This window comes from Mytilus edulis, chromosome 3 (assembly GCF_963676685.1).
Source record: "Mytilus edulis chromosome 3, xbMytEdul2.2, whole genome shotgun sequence".
NCBI lineage: Eukaryota > Metazoa > Mollusca > Bivalvia > Mytilida > Mytilidae > Mytilus > Mytilus edulis.
In genome coordinates this window covers 44634200-44656217 of record NC_092346.1, presented here as the reverse complement: position 1 = coordinate 44656217, position 22018 = coordinate 44634200, and the positions used below count along the sequence as shown (strand labels likewise).

At 30.4% G+C, this 22018-nt stretch overlaps 2 protein-coding genes across 3 annotated transcripts in view; one reads left to right on the top strand and one right to left on the bottom strand.

The window, feature by feature from the left end:
* Positions 1–2312: 2312 nt before the first annotated feature.
* On the bottom strand, positions 2313–7651 carry LOC139516603 (glia maturation factor gamma-like). Its single transcript, XM_071306799.1, has 6 exons — positions 7589–7651; positions 6649–6745; positions 6310–6356; positions 6043–6175; positions 5451–5524; positions 2313–4525 (listed from the first exon to the last, which is right to left on the bottom strand). Exons 1-6 carry the CDS (start codon positions 7589–7591, stop codon positions 4457–4459), a joined length of 423 nt encoding a protein of 140 aa, XP_071162900.1. The 5' UTR covers positions 7592–7651; the 3' UTR covers positions 2313–4456.
* Positions 7652–7860: 209 nt separating this feature from the next.
* LOC139514274 (probable methyltransferase TARBP1) overlaps positions 7861–22018 on the top strand; it is a 43292-nt gene continuing 29134 nt past the window's right edge. Inside the window, exons 1-16 of one of the 2 annotated variants that reach the window (XM_071303282.1) lie at positions 7861–7947; positions 9446–10475; positions 11262–11328; positions 11945–12093; positions 13075–13127; positions 13832–13932; positions 14354–14465; positions 15153–15176; positions 16085–16181; positions 17047–17251; positions 17610–17858; positions 18613–18710; positions 19202–19351; positions 19699–19862; positions 20986–21181; positions 21572–21754. In XM_071303282.1, the coding sequence (XP_071159383.1) occupies positions 9450–10475; positions 11262–11328; positions 11945–12093; positions 13075–13127; positions 13832–13932; positions 14354–14465; positions 15153–15176; positions 16085–16181; positions 17047–17251; positions 17610–17858; positions 18613–18710; positions 19202–19351; positions 19699–19862; positions 20986–21181; positions 21572–21754 (2874 nt within the window). In that variant the 5' untranslated portion in view covers positions 7861–7947; positions 9446–9449. Of the gene's footprint in view, positions 7960–9445; positions 10476–11261; positions 11329–11944; positions 12094–13074; positions 13128–13831; positions 13933–14353; positions 14466–15152; positions 15177–16084; positions 16182–17046; positions 17252–17609; positions 17859–18612; positions 18711–19201; positions 19352–19698; positions 19863–20985; positions 21182–21571; positions 21755–22018 lie in introns of both variants that reach the window. The other variant, XM_071303283.1, reaches the window with a different exon arrangement.

The following is a 22018-nucleotide window of genomic DNA, read 5'->3' as shown; positions in this document are numbered from 1 at the left end:
AAGCATGGGTTGTATAAACTTGTTATACTAAGCATACTACCCCTTGAAATTATCTGAAAACAGGAAGAAGGAGTCATGTAGATTCAAAAGACACACACACACATAACAACTCATCACTATTGGGATGCTCATCAAATTCATTGTTCTATTTGGTTGCACAAGAGAAAAGTGTGGTGAAATTTTTTAATATAACAAAAGATGATGTGGTGTGACAAGTGACCAAATGACACAGAACTTTACCACTATAGGTCATAGTATGGCCTACAATAAAGCCCATACTGCAATCAGCTAATAAAAGTCTCTGAAATGACAAATCTTAAACAATTCAAATGAGAAAACTAATAGCCTTATTTATGTACACAAAAATATAAAGGAAAAACAAACATGTAACACAGCACCAAACAAAGACAACTGACCTACAGGCTCCTGATTTGGGACAGACACATACATACAGACTGAGAATGTTACGGGGTTAAACATGTAAGCGGGATCTCAAACCTCCCTTTACCATGCACAGTCATGTAACAGTACAAAAAAATGAACAAACTATAAAAATTAATTGAAAAAGGCTTTAGTTATCAGATGGATACAAACAGATATACATCTAACAAAAACACAGAGTGGATGTGGCCGGGTACTTGTACATCCCAACTACAAAATTACATTAAGTACAGATCTGAGAGTACTCACGGTTACTGACAGCTAGTTCAAAGCCACTTACAACTAATAAAAAAATCCTGCATCTAAAACTTTATTCAATCCGTACACAGCCAACATCCAATGGATATGGTATATCCATAAGTTCACCTACAAAAGTCAACTGATAAATATTTCTAGGCAATATGCACATAAACATATGACATACCTGTCAACCTGTGACGATGAAAATGCAGGTCATGACCTGCATTGAAGAATCAAATCTCAGGTCACAACGTGTACAAACTTTTTCGAGCTAAATTTCAGTATTTATGGTACATTTTTCTTATAATGTTCACTTGGTTAAAGGAAGTATAAATGTAAAAAATAATTTTCAACTTTTAAAAAAAAATTGTATATAAAAGGTATAAAAATAATGAAAAGTTATTTTTCAATATGTATTTGAATTATATATTTTTATGATTTAATCTTTTTCACCCATAAAACGGAAATATAAGGAATAATTTTGAATGGTGACAAATAAGGGGAAATAACTCTAGTTGAAATATGTTTACGACCTAAAGCTTAGGTAATTGGTGTTAATTAACAGTGTGTTTGACACCAAAGCTGTCAAGTGAAGCCATGCACTTAATGGGTCACTTAATTTGATAGATTAGATAGCTAGATGAACTTCCTGTTCATGGAAGAATTACGAATTTGCCGGTATTTCAAAGGAATATTACTTATGAAATCAATCTCAAGGCTAAGAAATACGGGTGAAATCGTGTCATTTTCGGAATTCCCGGGTTATTTCAATGACCCGGCGGGTGTCCCGGGTGATCCCTCAGAATTGTGAAAATCTTGAGTCACACCCGCAGAATACAAGTCAGTTGACAGGTATGATATATCCTTATTTTCTTCAAAGTTTCAAGAAATTCTGTTGTGTACATTCAGAGGAGTTGTGATGACAAACTGTTGCAGTAGTATATTGCTCCTAGAAAAAAAAATGGATCATTGTTTGTCATTGTAATCTACACAGTTTTCAGGAAATTCTGCTGTGTTGTTTCAAAGGAGTTGAGATGACAAGAACAGGACGGACTGACTGACAGAAAGACTCATGGACATACAGACTGGTCAAAAACATAATATCTTACAGCACTTTATTCCATGTCAATAACAACTAATTTTCCAGCTCCTGGCAACAGTGGCAAGAATAAACTAGATTATTGACCGCTAAACTGTTCTCTAACTATGGCATAGTGAATTAGACCTTTGTTTAGCTTTGATACAGTTGTTGCTGGCAAACCCCGCCACATTATTGATGTATGTGCCTGTCCCAAGTCAGGAGCCTGTAATTCAGTGGTTGTCGTTTGTTTATGTGTTACATATTTGTTTTTCGTTCATTTTTTTAATACATAAATAAGGCTGTTAGTTTTCTCATTTGAATTGTTTTACATTGACATATTGGGGCCTTTTATAGCTGACTAAGCCGTATGGGCTTTGCTCATTGTTGAAGGCTGTACGGTGACCTATAGCTGTTAATGTCTGTGTCATTTTGGTCTCTTGTGGACAGTTGTCTCATTGGCAATCATACCACATCTTCTTTTTTATATTAGCTCTGAAAAAAAACATGAATTTTTCCTATTGGATGGAGAAGAGAAAACAAACAAATTAAACTTATTTGTAACTTTATTTAAAGAGGTAAGTCACATACTTGTCATTAAGATAGTATAACTACTTATTTTTTTTCTAAAGACAGTCACAAGTAACAGAAACTAAATAAATAAGATTTTTTTTTGTAAGTACTGAGGTTTTTTATATACTAACCAAAATATGCAAACTAATTTACCTATACAGCAACAGTATAGTACAAACTATATGTGATAAAGAGTAATTTCTTGGAAAAAAATCATTTCAACAGATTTTAAAAAAGAAGATAACATGTTACAGATACTTTAAAAGTACACAAAATATTAAGGTACTCGTTCATGTATTGCACAAAATACAAATATATACTAGAGAACTCTTAGTGCTTAGAAACAATTGTAAAATCAAAAGTACTGATATTTGCACAAAATATATTACAGAATGCATAGTGTTTTAAAAACAATTGTACACCAAAAAGTTCTGATTTATAAATATTTTTATTTTCTTTACCAAACCGATCAACAGTCTTATACAGCAGATTGGTTATAGAGTATTTTTCACAAAATATTTTGTTGAATTTAATTTCATTTCATATGATGTTGCAGACATTTAAACATAGAATATTTCTTTAAAAAAAGATAAAATACATAACTACTTATTGGGGTTTTAACAAGGGAGACCATTTCATTTCTTGTAATGCAAATACATCATGGAAAATAAACATTTTATCTCATACTGTAATTTATTTTACAATATATTTAATTAACAAACAAACAAACAAAGAAATCTAAACAATATTTCCATTCAATGGAATGTAAAATCAAAAATCAATTACAAAATTACAGGAATGACTGCTATAACCAGATACAAATTTAGAATATCCCAGATAGATATGATGATGACATTACAAAAGTAACAATTAATCTTCAAAGATTTAACAAATACGGCAATATCAAATAAATGCATGTTTGTGACAAAAATTGTTAAAAAAAGATGAACAACTGGGAAAGATTATCAACGTAACTTCTTGTGGTCCCTATGTAAATATGATGCATTGATTACATTGTTTAAGTTCATAAAATATTTATTTGCATTCATGAATGACAAAAAAAGTGAAAACTATACAAATAAATATTTCATAAACACAAAGAAAGTGCTAGTTGAATTCATGTTAGTGGCATTAAGCTGTTTTTCAAAATATTGCTAAATATAAGGAAGTCTAAAATACATAACCATATACACTTAAGCATTAACATTTTGTTGCAATTGATAATATTTGAAATAAATAAACAAAGATGTCAGATTTTTTGAGAATAAAAAAACAAATGCATGTAGGGTATAGCCTATTCAATAGCGATTTAAGCATTTACATTTATTATTGATAACCAATCAAATCATGGAACACAAAGAATGACTACAGTATTTTCCATAAGTAATAAAAACAACTCATAATTCAACTATTTATCCAATTTCATACTAATTATACACTAAAATTATGCTGAACTCAATAACTAATTTAAAATATATGCTAAAACTTTATATATTATATACAAGCATGTAATACTGGTTTATTATCCTGAAATATATACATATTTTTGGTTAAATGAAAAATTTACTTTATTCTTTATAAATAATTAGATAGAGATGATCTATTTCAACTTTTTGGTTTCAGAATGTCGTTGAATGCTTTTTCTCTCTCACCAAACTTTGTTAAAATGATATTTTTTAAAGTTGGGAATTTTTATTCATAATCTGTATACAGCCATCATTGGAACCAGCATATGGCTGTAGCCAGTTTAAAATAAAAATAAATTTTATGCTTTAGTTTGCTTTTAAATTGCATATGATACCTTTATGGCATTGATTGGCACAATCTAATTTTTTGATAAGCAGTTCTTCTAACAAACGAACTGTTAATGATTTTTTTTCATATTGAAATTGAATGATTAAGCACTGAAAGCCCCAAAATTGCTACACATCTATTTCAAATTAAACTCAAATTAGTGATAATTAGATCATAAAACCATGACAAAGATACATAGCACAGTGCATGTAAACAAAAGTTTGAGAGACAATTATCTAAAACATTTGCAAAAATTTACAATTAAACTTGAGCAACTGACTGGTGGGAAAATAATAAATACTAGAAAATAAATTGCATAACTGTGTTCTTCTAAACTTTTGCAAGCTGATCCAGAAGCCATTCTTCTGTTAATTCTTCTACACTTCTTATATCATAAGTCTGAAATAAATGTGATAACCAGAAAGTTATTGATGTTGAAAACATTAAGCTTAAGTTTAGGGTATTGTATTTGAAGGTTAGTGTATGTAAAACATAAACCTTGTGTTAAAATTTCATAGATTTCTATTTACCTATACTAAAGTAATTGTGAAACCAAGAAAAATGCTTATTTGGAACCTTTTTTTGGCCCCTTATTCCTAAACTGTTGAGACCAAAACTCCCAAAATCAATCCCAACCTTCCTTTTGTGGTCATAATCCTTATGTTAAATTTCATAGATTTCTGTTTACTTATACTAAAGTAATTGTGCGAAAACCAAAAAAATGCTTATTTGGGCCCTTTTGTGCCCTTTATTCCTAAACTGTTGGGACCAAAACTCCCAAAACCAATCCCTACCTTCTATTTATGGTCATAAACCTTGTGTTTAAATTTCATAGATTCCTTTTAACTTATACTAATGTTATAGTGCAAAAACCAAATGTCTTTGGACAACGACACCAACGTCATACCAATATACGACCAAAAATTCTTCAATTTTTGTGGTAGAATAAAAAGGTTATTTTAAGGTAAGTGTTCTTTTATTTATTATTGAAGAAATAACATTTTATTTTTTTCAAGATTATAATGTCTCTTTTCTTGCAATACAGACAGGTATGCAGAGAATTTAACTCTTCATGTCATTCAATCAGAAACATTGATAACTGTACATATTCGAAGTTTTTTTAAGAGTGCAGAATAATGGTTTGGCTGGTATGAAGATAATTACCACTTATTTCATGTGAATAAATGTGAAATGTTCAAAACGGCCAAGGACAGTTCTGCTCCTATTTCAGACCATCACTTTCATTGGAAAATGAAAGCAGAAAGACCTACATATACAATACAATACATTTCTAGCCAGTTGATTACACATACAAAAGTATTACCTTAGTAAGACCAGTCTGTTGTATAAGAGCATGTAAGGATCCTGAGTACATCATTTGTTGTTCTGGTTTACATCCTGAAAAATAAAACGAAATGGTTCATTTACATGTGTTAAAATTTGTCAAGGTTGGATGCTTAGCCAAAAATATTATAAGTGTTATTGTATTTCTTTAAAATTTGAATTCAATATAAAATGCTAATCTTTATGATGTAAATCAATAATAGTAATACCATTTGGATATATTTAAAACAAGTGAAACTGTGAGCTTTGATAATACCACGCCAAAATATTTTGGTAAACAGGAAGTTGTTGAGTAATGAATCTGAAAACACATCACACGGTAAAGCTGAAAAATACTTATAAACCCTGAAACTAAGTTTCAGAAATCCTTATGATGTAGTTCCAGCGAAAGATGCCATGAAAAATATTCATGGGACAGATGGACGAATGGACAGACAGAGGTAAAACAGTACATGCACAAGCTGGGTAATAATTATAAATGTCCTTATCATAACGGAAGAAATGTATTTCTGAAAGGGGACAAATATTTTTTGCATGAGCGCAAACAACTTTTAACAGTTATGTGTACCTACCTGCTGGACTACTGAATATAAAACATAAAGGATAAGACACTCTACCATCACTGTGTTGTCTTACATAACTAACAACTAAATAGCGAGGCTGACATTCTGGAAGCTCTGCTTGTAATTCCTCTATTGTGCAATCCTAAAAATATAACAGTTAAGTTAAGATAAATTAACAATACATGCACAACTTATCAGAATAATTAAAGATTTTTTCGAGATTCCAGATTTATTAAATATCAACTGTACACAACCTTAAATGTTTGAAATCAATACCTCATATTCTTCTTCTAACACTACTCCTTTTTCTTTATCTATTTTCACTATAAAAAAAAAGAAGATATATTATATAACAGAAATATGTAAACCAAAAACAGGCATGAATACATATATATATATATATATGGAAAATATTAAAAATCAAAGAGTGGTTCAAATGATCTCAGTTTTTCATTGGTCAAAATTCAATTTTGTCGTCAAATCAATTTTTTTCTCTCTAATTTTGCTCTTATAACATTATAAAAAATCTACTTTTGTATTCAAGTATAATTTTTGTTAATTTTATATTCATATCATGCAAAACATTCAGTAATAAGTTATTGCAACAGCACTTACACAAAAGTGCTGCTATATTTTTCTCTTTTCTAAATCGAAATTTTTTCAATCTGGAAGTTACTTCAGGATCTATATCACACACCTGGACATTCTGTGCCTACAACATAAAACACAGTAGTATTGTATTTGTCATTTTTCATAATTATATGGGGACGAAGTCCCCAATTACCATGATTAGGGTAGAAAAATAAAAAAACAACTTTCATTTTACTAATGAATCCAAAATCGTTAACTTTTTTTTTCAGACTTTTTTAAATCCCTGCATCTGCGCAGAAATCAACTTTCTTTTTTCATTCTTGTTTGCATGAGACTTTGAATAAAATATATATTTATCAGTCTAGTAAAATATTAGTCCAAATAATTATGACGTCTGGCAAGGCTATTTTTAATTTTTTTAAAATAGCCTTGCCAGACGTCATAATTATTTGGACTAGTAAAATATAGTATTAGGAAGGAACTCTATACCAATTTCGATGATTTCAAATAATTGTTTGATATGAAAAAAAACGTTAACTGATGACAGCAAAAAAAACGTTAACTGATGACAGCATTTCTTTGTTAACATTGAATATGACTTTATATATTAAATAACGCCACAACTAAAATCCATAACAACAGTCTCGTCAACAGAACCAAAATCGGAAACGTTATGGTATTTCCGTTTCTTTTTTTAACATGTTTGAATTAAAAATAAAATTCATACAGACTTCGTCCACTTTCACAGCTAATGCCTGCCTCATATTAAATTACAAAACAAAAAAGATAACTTTTTCCAACCCTGAAAATCCGCCCCTTTCATGTCATCCTGATTTTATCTTAACAAATTCAATTAAAAGGCTTTTGAGGTGAAGATCAGGAGTTATTCAAGTCAAATCTATATCATGATATGCTATGCTAACTTCTAAACAAGTTAGATCTATTTTTACTTCGTTTGTCTTACCATTTTTTGGTTTAGTAGAAGGCGGAAGTAAATAAAAAAGTTTCGGAAGTCCTCTTAAAAAAATGTAAGATATGCTAAAACAATGAAAATGTGTCCGTAGCAAATAAGCTATTTAAATAATTTGTGTTCTCTAGTGTATACGGTTTATAAAAAAAAATATATGATTTTTATAACAAAATATTCTAGAATTGAAAATTTTATGTAAGATTTATTTTCAGGGGTATTTGTTTTTTTTAAGTTCGGAAATAGAAAGCATTATTTTTTATTTGATTGTTCCGAAAATAAAATGCACGTGGAACCAAATCGAATCAAAACAAACAACATGCTGAGACTTTCAGATATTATAACTTAAACAATTCGTATGTTGATTGGTAGTTACTTACCTTTTATGAAAAAAATAGTACTGCCATGACAATTTTCCACCTGCATTTCTTTAAAAATTAGCATTTAATATTTATATGATAATTTTCCCAAATTTAACATTAGGCCAAATAAAAAACCAGTTACCAGGTTACATCTGAAGAAAAGTTAGGGTAGGTACAAATGTAGGTAAGGATTTTTTTTTTATTTTATATTTTTTTTTACATTGAGGGTATGGGAGCAACATTCTGACTTTAACAGTGCTTAATGAAAAATGACAATAAAATCTTTAGGGTAGGCTATTTTTAAGCCAAAAAAGTTGGGACGGTAGGGTTACTGGAACCACACATATATTTTTATTTGGCCTTAGGGTAGGAATACAGGCACTCGTCTCAGAATCCCCCCCCCCCCTAATATACCTTTACATAACACAAGGTACTTATTTTATATAACTTGTCATATACAAAAAAAAAGTCAGCCAATGGCGAAATTCCGTTATATGCCGATTTCTCTGCTGTCAACCCAACTATAACTTGTTATGTCGTAAATCTAAATTATCTGTAGCAATCCTACCCAAGTATGTCAGTATTAATTATTTCGTCTAGCGACGATGGATTGGAAATAAATATCTCGTCTCTTTATATATCTCTGTTTCCGATTGGTCAATTTTAAGGGAAAGTCAAAAAGATTATCTGAGTTATCTGATCTTGTTTCATTCAAAAAATTAAATATTTTACAAATGTTACCCATACATTATTAAGGTACCTGCATTACGATAATTTACAATGCATATCGAGTCAAACACAGGCTGTCCACCTCAAAATTTCTAGTAAAATCAGATAGGATTGGTTATCTCTAGTTCTTTACACATGGAAAATCAACATGTATTGTAGACATTAACTTTTAAAACTGTTAAATATCTTTTCTGAACTAATACTTACCAATATATGCCAATCACGGCTCCCAAAATGAGCAGAAAAAATGTAATATAATTTTCAAACATAATATGTTCAAGTAAATGAAAAATAGTTTAAGCATAGAACATAACATGATGTATTTTGATTTAATTGATTAACATATATGATCAGAGTACATGTAACAGAAATAAGTAATTTGCAATAATAAAAATGTATAATTTGACTCCTTTTTTGTTATTGTGGATCCTTTATTGGATGCACCTCATAGTATACTACTTATTAGATAAATGTAAATAATGACTGACTAGAGTAAATGCATATATGACCATTTGTATCTACAACTGTGTATAAATTAATTAATTTAATGTTGTAATTCTGGTTTTTTTTTTTAAACCTTTAATAATTGACAAATTGTTATCAAAATGTTTTCATCTTCATTTTCTATTGACCAAATTATAAGAGACTTGTTATCAAGTTTTGATTTTTGATTTTTTTTTCTAAATATTTTAGAGATTTGTAACATTAACTGAAGCTTTACATGTTAAAAAATGTATGATTTTGAATTTAATTTTTTTTCCAGTACCATGGAGAGCAGCCAATTACTGAGGCAGCTTAAAGAGTTGACTTTGTTAGATTTAGACAAAGCTGTACTACAAGAGAGTGAATACATAAGGGATGTTATCAAAATTACCTCTGAAAACAGACCACTTCAGGAACATTTAAACATACTGACAAGTTTAGTCAGTTCAAATAAAACTGCATTGTCAGAAAATACATGTACAGTTATTCTACAACAGATTTGTATTCCGTTATTGAAGAGTATTCATCTATCTTATGATAGCAGGAAGGAAAATGTTGCTGAATTAGGTCAAACTAATAAGTTGATAACAAGTTGTCTCACTACAGAAAATGAAGTCTCATTCAAGCCATTGAGTGATCTTTGTCTGCAATCATTGAAAAACCATGTCAAGGTCAAATCATGTACCTTGGACAGCCAGACACTTGAGGGTGTGTTGGATTTACAAGTTTGTTTAAATGTGTTGCTTAATCTCACTCAGAGAAAAGACCATGCTTCTGGCAACATTTATATGATGAAGAGTTGTAAAGATACAATTAAAGATATTTTTGATAATTTAATGTGTATACTGAGTGATTTTCAGAATCAAACAGCTCTTAATTTGTCATTGAGATGTGTTTCTAATATTATTAAGAATGAGGATCAGAAAGGTTATTTAAGTACTTTCTGGCAGTTGATCAACAGGATGTGGAAAACCAACAAAGAGGCAGATATTTTGAATATATATTTATGTGGTCTATCAAACTTTTTCTTTCCCATTGATAACAGTTGTAAAATTAATATTAGGAATGAACAAGTATTTTGGGAAATAGTTCAAAAAGGTTTAAATTCAGAGAATCCTTTGTCTAGAAAACAGTCTGTGTATCTAATCAAGAGAAATATAGATATTTGTGAAAAGTTGAACCTAGATGTGAATAGTAATTTCAATGGACATGATGTACCATTATTCTGGTGGTCAAAAGACAAAGTAAAGAATCTTGTAAAAGTTTGGGAAGATCTTGTCATGTTACTAGAAACCATGGAAGATAGACAGGTATATTTGATGTTAAAAATGTACACAATGAAAGAAGCATTAAAACAATGGTTTCTATTGAAACACAAATGAAAAATTTCCTCAGAGACATCTCCTTTTGGTCAAGGTATTCAAACTTTTGTCAATTCTATTATCCCAATAAATAAATACAACAGCTATTGTTCTCTGTGTAGTTTATTCACTAGAACATTTAAATTTTCTGTAAAAGAAATCCATCACTTATTAATTAATTTACTTGAGTAAGAAAAATATCTTCTTAGTGGATGAAAACACATGCGCCAACTCACAAAACTGCATATGATGATGTATTTATTCAATATCAATAGAAATTTAAATGTTTAATGTAAACATTGATTCAAACGTTTAAAGTTGATTTCTTGATTACATGTACATGTAGAAGAAATCACAAAATTGTCTTGTTAAACTCAAGCTTAAACAAAAAATCTGTATCAACATTACTGATAACAAAGACTGGCACTGAAGATCTGTTTGAGAACAAGAATATTAAATGTAGTTTAAATGAAAAATAGTAAGGACAATGAATGGAGTAAACATGGTCAAATTATGAGGATTTAAAGAAAAGAATACTGATATGAAAGATTTTCAAAGCAATAATTCAGTTACTTGTCATTGTTTTGACATTGCAATTATCTTGTTCTGTTTGTGTAGTACATTGTATTTTCAAAACAATACATCCAAATATTTTTTTTTCTGTTGATGTTTGCTTTTTGTTAAAAATTCCTTTCTATAAATTTCATATGGCATCTTACTTTAAATATTTTACAGATTCATGTCATAAAGCCATTGCTGCCTAGACTACAGACCATGATCAAGGCAGCTTCTTCAGAAACTGGTAATGTTGATTCTATAATGTATGAAAAAGCTGGAAAATAAGAGAGGACAATAAAAAACACCATAATTAGGGAAATTTAAGATTAGCCAAGTATATAGTTAGAATTTCAAAAAAAACAACAAAAAAAAATACACAAGAGGAAAACGATAAAATTGAGAATGGAAATGGGGAATGTGCCAAAGAGACAACCCGACCATAGAAAAAAACAACAGCAGAAGGTCACCAACAGGTCTTCAATGTAGCGAGAAATTCCAGCACCCGGAGGTGTCCTTCTGCTGGCATATTTTCAAAGTGGAATAATTCAATATAAAAATTAAAAGATGTGGTATGATTGCAATGATCAAACTTTCAACAAGAGACCAAATGATGTCAATATAAGCTGTTATAGTTTGATATACATCCTTCATACCATATCATATATAGAGATATAAAAGGCCCTGACAAGACAGTCTGTCAGTTATGTCATAAAGGCTTTTATTTGATAGAAAACTAGATTCAGTTTACATCATTGATGTTATATAGTCAAACTTATTGAAAAAATTGAACCTGAATATTGACCTTTGGATTTTATGATTAATAAAAAATTAACAGATCTTAATAATTGACCTCATTTCAGAAAAACCAGTTCTTCATACCTCTTGGTTGTGTACAATATTTAGACGTGGCATTGCTCATGAAAGTATTGCCCTGGTGAAGTGGATGACAGAACAAGTTTTATATCTAGACCTAGATACTTGTCCTATAATAGAACAGGGAGAACATAAAGTAAGTCCTAAACTGTTTGCTGTAATGATGTATTTCTTTGAAATTATAATTCTTGGCAGATTTGTTCCTTCCCCTACAAGTGATTTTTTGATAATCAATGTGTGGTTTGTTTGATCTCAGTTCTTCATTGGTAAAAATTTCAAATGTGATGTCAAATTTTCTTGCATTCACCTGAATTTGCTGTTATGATGTCAGGAAATAAGGCCTAATGGCAAGACATAGCAATACATGTATAACATTGTTTTGCAGATCATTGAAAAGATTTAGTTCACCTATATCTTGTCTTAGAGTCATTAGAGAAACAGATTCCACTATAAAATGTCATACAATACATGTATGATATTTCTCCTCTTTTGACAGCTAAATTTGTAATATTATCATGATTATTTTAAAATACTAGTTAAGCTCATGTTCTGAAAATTTACCTGTAGAATATATATTTATCTGATTATTTTCACATTTAAACAAGTACGTGTACTGGCAAGTAAGATAAAATTTTTTCTCAATAAAACACATGTTGATTAACTTGTCATGTGTAATTAAACAGATTTATCCTATATCCAGGCTTAGCTTACAATGATCTGACAATACTGAATACTACTTTCTGTGTTGATTATTATTACATCTTCAATGAAATTCATGCCTACTAATTTTCAAAGGTGTGTATCGTTATGGCAAAACCAAAAGACGCTTAAAAATCTTTATAACATAAAGTACAACATTGCCTTGTCAGATCTTTTCAAGCACAGTATGAACACATGATTATGTTGTTAGATCTTTGCGAGCATAATGTCAACACTTCCAGCAAAGTGTGGACACAGAGTAATGTTGTAAGATCCTTGCGAGGAAAGTGTGGACACAGAATAATGTGGTCAGATCCTTACCAGCAAAGTGTGGACACAGAATAATGGTGTCAGATTGTTGCCAGCAAAGTGTGGACACAGGATCTGTATGATATTAATATTTTTTGTATCTTTTCAGTATTTTGCCAGTGAATTTCTTCATTCCATTCAAGACCAAAAGTTATATCCCAGGTAATAGTTAAGCCTTCTTTGTATACTTTATGCATTGTGCAAATGAACTTTTTATCTAATTGAGCAGTCACTTCAGATAGAAAATCATAATAAGGTAGTACCAAACACCTTGACTAGATTTAATTTGGCAAAATATTTTGAGATAATATTAACTTTGACCCTTTGACAAAAATATTAAAATTTCAAAAAACTTGAACACACACTTTGTTGGAAAAATTTCATTGGACCTATCACAGGCACTTGTTTCTATCCATAGGAATACCCACTATCAACGTAAGCTCGTCAATATATGTTGACAGTGGGTCTTCCTATGGATAGAAACAAGTGCCTGTGGGACTTATGGCAGTTTGAAAAACACTAATTTAAATCATTGAGAAGCGAAATATTTCCTTGAAAATAGAATGTAATTAAAAAGTTTAGCTGTAGTAATTAACCTTGTCAATATTTGTCTGAGGACTTATCTATTCTAACTGTTTTATTTGGAGATTTTGGTGCTGAAGTTTAATAGTCAATCTTTGACTTGTATTCACAAGTTGTTTTAGAATAGATACAGTTTAAAGGCTCAATAAATTGTATGGTTACATGTCTATTTAGGGCTCTATTTGTCTTTATATGGTGTTGACACTTCTATTTAATTTTCAAGTTTCAATTTATTTCTTGTTTCTACACTTGTAGTTTTATATTTAATTAGTTTTCAATTGCAGACCCAAGAAATCTACCAGAGGGACAATACCTATATGTGGAGCAGGCTTAATACACCTGTTTCAAAGTTGCTGGAAAGCTTTGAAAACTGATGAGAAAAGAGGTAACTAAACACTATAAGGGCATAATCTTACAAGGGTTTTCATGGCCTAGTATTATTATAATCTAGGTAATGGATAAACAGATACATATGAAGATCACTGAAGAATTATTTCTACTATGATAGGTGTTCAAATACATCTGCGTTATTAACAAGGTGCATGCAATTTACAAGTATGCTGGTATGTAGAGTTTGTCATTTGCTCCCTCAATCTTGATCATTCATACTTCTTGTTTCCTGGTTGTTTCCTCCATAAATGAAAGAATGCACTGTACATTTAGATAAATGTATACAGCAAGGGTTCTAGGTATTGAGCCACATTAATAAAAAGGAAAGATGTTATCATACATACACATTATGATTTGTAACATAATAATTTGAAAGTTCAATCATTAAAATTCACAGAAATATTTTTTTTTAACAGGTCAATTTTATGGAAGTATTCTAGAGACCCTTAGTACCAGTAATTGGGGACCAGTACCATTGATGTTTATCTGTCAGGCTATATCATGTGTTCCTCAATCTCAGATACTTAAAGGAGCACTAGCTACGATATATGTAAAAAAATAAAGTATGATTTTTTTTAGATCAATCATTAATCAAATTGGAAGAATCAAATAATAATTTGCTTTTAGCAATCAATTTCCTTTAATTTTGTTAAAATAAGCGATTAAACATAATTTTTGACTGATTCACTTGCAAGTGAAAACGTCATCATCATTCTAACCAGTATTCATGTGAACTTCAAGTTAACCCCTAGCTAGAGATTGACAACGCATGCATTGTACGTGTACCGGTTATTTAAAGGAAAAGAATGTCAACAATGAAAGTGAAACTACGGTACATCATTTGATTACTAATTCGATGCACATAAAATCGTTCGTATATGGTTAAAAACAATGAGAAACATCTATTTTTATTCATAAAATAAAATCAAACAGACCTATAAAAATCCACTTGCACGTGTTGGTTTAATCTATTCGTATCTCTATTTTTGTTTACATCGCTTATATGGTCATCTGAGGTCAAATCGATAGTTAATTAGATGGCGTCTGGACTACAATACACACGAAACGAACCTATACATTATCTACCCCATGCTCTGTAAACTGTTTATTTTAGACTTTTGATAGTTTGGATAAATGTTTTACCTTGTTATAAACCAAATATGAGAATTTGAGTCAAATCGGTTACAATGAATTTGACAGCTAGTGCCCCTTTAATAAACAAGCTTTGTTATTTATAAGGTAATATTTACTTTTGTAATGCCATGTTTTACTTGACTTCTTGTTTTCCAAAGAGGATATTGTCATCATTGGAGAAAACTAAACTTTTCATTTGAAATGTATGGTGTTCTAACATTGGAATTACTCAATAATGGTACAGCTTCAGACGATATTTTTTTTTTTTTATTTTAGAGTGTTGACATATTTGACTTTGCCAAGCTAAAAAGTTTAATTTAAATTCTCCCTCGCCATGCTCGTCCGAATTTAAAACATTTCTTTACTAAATCCTTGGTATAATAAATAAAACAAAACTCTAGATATAGGTTTAGTTGCTCGCAGTAACTTGGTTTTTCTTTTCTAGTAAGCAATGTTTAATAACATTATAAAACAACATATTATAAATACAAACACATTTGTCCAATACATTCAAATGAACTGAAATTAAACAATGTATAATCATATATATGTACACCTTCTTATGACACAATAAACTGCAAAAACTGTCGTAGTTACTGTGAGCGAGCACTTTCGATAAATGACACCCGTAAATTTTCTTTATATAATATAACGGGACCCCACCTTTTAAACCGCCAAAGTATTTCACATGCATATTTTACCCATCTATATTTATAACCAAAACAAGAACTTGTTATACAACTACTCTCACTAACCAGCCTTGAACTTATAAATAGTATAACTATACCACAGGGGAAAAACCCCAAGTCTCAACGAAAAGAAATTTAATTATATTGTTTAGATGAAAAATGTAAATATTTTAGTATTGTATTTTCCATTCATTAAAATTAAAATTTCCATCATGTTTGGATTGCAAAAAATTCTTTTGTGTTACAGAAAAAAAAATGCAGATATCCTACATCTGTGATATGATTGGTACCTAAATTGATAGTTGATAATTTTTTTTTTAACAGGAAAATTCTAACCACTCAAGTCACAAATAGTGGAGTTTTCCTTAGAGGAGCTGCACAGAGTTTCTTTGTTAGAACACTTCTATCATTAACAAATTTAGTGAGTAATAAATCTTTAAAAAAATGTAAATGTGATATTCATAAACAAGAATGTGTCCATAGTACACGGATGCCCCACTTGCACTATCATTTTACATGTTCAGTGGACTGTGAAATTGGGGTCAATACTTTAATTTGGCATTAAAATTAGAAAGATCATATCATAGGGAACATGTGTACTAAGTTTCAAGTTGATTGGACTTCAACTTCATCAAAAACTACCTTGCCCAAAAACTTTAACCTGAAGCAGGACGAACAGATGCACAGACAGATGAACGAACGAACGAACGGAGGCACAGACCAGAAAACATAATGCCCCTCTACTATCATAGGTGGGGCATAAAAAGAGGCATAAGATACTACATGGACATTCAATACTCATAAGTGGTAGAGAAACTGAAAACATAATGTGAGAAAAAATTAGGGAAAAAAACCCAAACAAAAGTCTACAAAACTCTACCTAGACAACTAAAGACTGAGTAACACGTTTCTCCACTAAAACTCTAGTTGAGTTCTCATGTGCTCCCTAAGGGTAAGCTGATCCTACACCACACATGGCACCCATTTAAAATTGTTGGATTATAAATTGATTGCATAAATTTTATGAAGCAATTTTTTAAAAATCTAGGTATTTATTTAAGTACAATATATCTGGTACACCCTGCAGATTATCAACAACTTTTCTCTTTCTCATCTGAGGGATAATCAAATTATCGAAAAGTTCCATTTCCTCATTATTAAAGAGAAAAATATCAGGAACTAAACAAATTGTTCCAAAAATCCTTAGAAATCAAAGTTTAATGTGTCATGGTGCTGATCTGATCACTGTAAACCTTTTTTTTTTATTCCACCTGTTATTCTTGCAGTCTGTTGTACCACCAAAAGACTTTGCAGCTGCATTATCTATCTTTGAGTCAGAAGATGGATTAGCAAGGGGAACAACTCTTTGGACAGAATGTGTAAATTGGTTGAAAGTTATATGTAAAGAACAGAATAATGAAGAGTGGTCACCAACTTCTCTCAATCAGTATCTGATGACGGCTACAAATTCTTTATTGCAAGTCAGCCAAGGTAAAAAGTTAAATTTATAAATTCAAATACAGGTTTTAAGTAACCTGCAATATTTGAAAAAGGGGTGAGGGGTGGGTTAAAGCCCAGCAAGATGTCAGTACTAATTGGTATGATGACACAAGCTAGCAGTATCTTAAAGTATATTTGTTTTTCTGGTGAATTATGAATTATGATATGTTTTTATCTTGTTTTAACCATATGAGTTTTTTTTAAAGATGAATCATTGCAGAGAAGAAACTGTGTACACATATAATTTTTCATGTTCTTATGTATATGAAATTGACTTATTATCCAGGTTAAAACTGTGACTGCAATTTTTCTTCAGCCATTAGTATTGACAATTTATTGTATTTTGCAGAATCAGATTTCAGCTTGAATGAGACGGAAGTCACTTCATTCAGCAGATTACTAATATTAACAGTGGACAGTGGTGGCCTCCCATACACAGTAGAACCAGGAATACAAGAACCCTGTCTGACAGAGATAGTTAACACTGTAACAGGAGTCATCCTCTCTATACCAAACCATCCTTATATGTCGCATCATAAAGCAGAAAAGGCTGTTGAGATCCTTGTGTCATTGCTGAAGGAGAGTGGACAGTTAAAAGGTATCAAAAGATATGTTTCAATACTGATGTATCATTTCAATCAAATAAGTATTAGTATTGTCAAAACTATTGATACTGATGAAGGCTATTTGTTAAGCTGATTTATTTGTCAACACTATTTTATAACATCATATTTGTAAGTTACCATCTTATACTGTAAATTTAGAAATTATTGCAGGCATTTATTATTTCGATTTTGTCATTTTGAACTTAAAATCTAGATTCGAGTTTAAATTATTGCGATTGTAGCCCTGTCGCATTTTTCACAATAAATTCTGAATTTACTGTATTAGTTGTGCAAATCTTTAGACTTTTATATATGATGAATTACAGCAGATTCCATTGAGTGTGTAACGAAAGGTAATATCTTTGGTTAGCTTGCTTGTTAGCTGAACCGTGAAGTCATTGTTAGGTTAGGTAAACTACCCTCCTTTCAAAGTAGCATAGTCCAACAGACAGATTGATTTGTTTTCTGTAGGACTAGTCTATTCTTAAAGTAGGGTAGTTTACCAAACCCAACAAAGACTTCACAGTTCAGCTAACAAGCAAGCTAACCAAAGATATTACCTTTGGCTACACACTCAATGGAATCCGCTGTAATAGAATTATGAGGCCGGGTTATCCTATATTCTTGTTAGTTTCTTTTCATGTGAGCTGTTGTAATCTGTTTGTAAATTGTTTTCTTTTAGTCATGTTTATAAGCTTTTTTCAAAATTTATGGTTGGTGTCATCATTTACTCACTTTTATTTACAGAAGATAGATTTTGTCAGCTTATAAGGAAAAGTATCTCAGACTGTCTGGATAGCTTCTTATTGTTCACTTCACAGATGCTACTGGAAAAATGGACACAGGTAATGTCCCAATTAGCTTATGTATCATGCACCTATCAAATAATAAACTGCCAATATTTATGTACATTGTGGTTTTTTTAACAAGTGGGACATCAGTAACATACTTTTCCAGCAATGTTGTTACTAACATTTAATGTTAAGGTTTTGATGAGATCCATTTCTAATAATGTATCATTGATATTTGGTACAGTGTTATTTTAGCATGTGTAAATTAGCATCCATGGAAATTCAATTTCATGCAACATATGCCAGTCATGCTTTGATGATGACATTGAGGCAAGTACTTATATGTTAGAACTAATGGCAATGTAGATAGGAAAAAAATGAAGGTAAAAAAAAACACAATATGAGAATATCTTTTACAATGGAAGATAAATCTTTGATGAAAAAAAAATGTAATCATCACAATACATTGGAAAATAACAGATATGCAATGGGTCAAGAATGTGATGTCTAAGGTTAACTCTGTATACTTTTCCAATCTATTGCAGATATCATCAGTACAGTCAATAGAGTTATTTGTAAATGGACTGACTCAATTTTTACAAATTACATGCCACACACAACAGTTCGACCAACCAATTCTTAAACTAGTTAATAGTTGTATACAGATACTTGCAGATCCAAGCCTTGGTGGAAAGGTGGGTTATATTCTTTATATGATGTAATAAACACAAACATAAAAGGAGAAAAAAAGTTGGAATTTTTTACTTTGTTGATAAAGTAACGACTTTTCGAAAAAATAAATAATTGTGTTTTGACTTTTTATTCATTTATAAATCTTTTACATATTGTATATATCTCTTATATCTTCAAAAATTTTAAATGTGTTCTTACATCCATACTCAAACATTAGTGGACAGCTTAGAGTTCATGTTTTAGCACTTTAGTGACCTTCAGGGTTTACTGTCATAACTAGTTGATGGCTTTCCAGAACAGTGCACGTTACCTCTCATTTCCTATATAGTATTTTTTGTTATCATTATAGGTAGAAATGGATACACAGATCAAGAAACTAGCCTCAATTGGAATCCTTAGTTCTGTAACATCCTCATTAACAGACAGACAGCAGTCTATTCATGAGAAGATTTTTTTATTTGTTCATGACTTTAACTGCACAACTTCCTTTGACAAACCTGTTGCTGATATAAGGTACACTTAAACAAGGTCAAAATATCTAGTTCTTGAATGACATACATCATGCAACAATGCAGATGTTTTTTTGACTCAGAGTTTATGATATAAAAATAATTTGTTTACAGGTTTAAAAGATATGCAGTCTTATGTTCTTAAACACAATGTGCTTATGTTTTGTTTACCCATATGGCTGGGAACACTGTTATTGAGTATTGCATTTCTTTTAGACAATAAATTCAAATTAAAAAAATCATACCTTCTGTATCTCAAAAAGATTTTGACAGTGTAGTATACTACTATTGAGACAAATAATACCAAAATTATAGAAAACTCTACCAGCTCTAACTCAAAATATGGACAATTCTATGTTAAGGGAGTCTAAAATTCAGTTTGATAGTTTCAGACAAACTGATTTTTTACCTTTTTAACCTAAATCAAATCACTACTTTACATTAAGATTCAGCACCCAAATTTATTTAACATGTAATTTCATCCCTTAACTTAATATTGCATGCATAAAATATCAAGAAATGAATTGGAAAAGTGTATGAAAAAAATTGTAAGTTATACACTGTTTACACTAGGGACTATATTCTAGACAAAGAAAACCAAAGGACGATACTGTGTCCTTGGACTATATCTATAGAACAAACTTAAACAGAAATTTTATAATATCAAGAAATAAGTTTGTATGCTATTAAGGGTGTACTTAGGTGAGGTTAGGTGAAAATTAATAAACCAAGAATTTAAAATTGATACTATAAGCCGGTAGAGCATTCGTTAAAGAAAAAATTTAGCTAACAATATTGATAGGTAATGGACCTGTTTTGAGATTTAAAATATGGCGAAAAAAAGGCTGACTCTGACTTTTACCATATTTGCATTGGTATTATTTGGGTCACAAAGCAAAAGAAAAGAAAATCAAGAATTTTCTAAAATTTTGGTAAATGACCTTTCATGAGCTATGAAGTCTTATATGAAAAAATGAATATTATGGGGCAAAATATTTTACATTGTATTGTATGATAAAACTCCAAGGAGTCCAAAAATTTGACACAAATTCCAAAACCTCACCTAAGTACATCCTTAAAGACATTTTGTGAGGTATTCAAATATTGATAAATATTATTTATTTCAGCCATAAAGAATGGGGAAAGATTGCTTCATTATTTATATCATACCAATGGAAAGTTATGGAATATTACTTAAGTCATATAGATGTTGTAAATAAACCTATGGTCCCTATACTAAAGGTGTGCCAAGATTCACTGTCAGTGTGTAGTGGATTGAACACAATACCTGTGTACAGGTGTATAGGTTACCTATTAAGTAAGGTAAGTTCTTGGGTGCTTAACAGGAAAACAATATCTGAGTTAGTTTAAAATTATTAGAATTATGTTAGCAAGTCAAAGAAATTAAATTGTTTTTAAATGATTTACCTTGAAGTTGCTTGAACATTCTTTTTTATACCATAAATAATTTAAAGTGAGTATATTTAGTTCAATATCTATTTATTAAATTGTAAAATAGAAATATTTGATTTGGTTTAAAGGATGGTTTTCCCCTATTTTATTTATTAAATGAAAAAATTGTGTTCATAATTATCTCAATGTTTCATTAGTCCAGAATAAGTACTGGTATTTTTCTGGGAGATTTTAATCAAACAATAGAAAAGTAGGTTGTTGTATTCATAATTTTAATAGTTTTCTCTATGACTATTTTAGTGCCAAATACCTAATGATTCAAGCAGTATTATTGAAGCGTTGTCTGTTAGTTGGAGTCATGTCCAAGGAGAAACAAGGTCAAGCTGTTTCTGGGAAGTCTTTGAAGAATTTATAAACTTGTCATTCCAGCCTGCTCTACTTCAGCAACCAAGAGATTCGGCATTAACTGATGTTCTTGTAAAGGTACACAGATAATTTTTCTCTAATTTTTCATTTTCACATTTTTAATCTGATGGGGAAAATTGTTCTCCTCACTAGTGAAATATCTGTTCTCTGCATATGATAAGTCGAAATTTAATTTTGACATCAAATTTTGTTGTTTTCTTCTGAATTTCCAATTATGTCTTCATTAAAATGGCACCTCTTGATTATTTAGTATTTTTATGCCCCACCTACGATAGTAGAGGGGCATTATGTTTTCTGGTCTATGCGTCCGTTCATCCGTCC

Excerpts from the sequence above, each read along its gene's own strand:
- LOC139516603 (XM_071306799.1), bottom strand. Across the intron at positions 6,176-6,309 it reads TGTTAGAAGAAGAATATGAG|GATTGCACAATAGAGGAATT; the intron begins GTATTGATTTCA and ends TTATATTTTTAG. Across the intron at positions 4,526-5,450 it reads AACAGACTGGTCTTACTAAG|ACTTATGATATAAGAAGTGT; the intron begins GTAATACTTTTG and ends CATTTATTTCAG.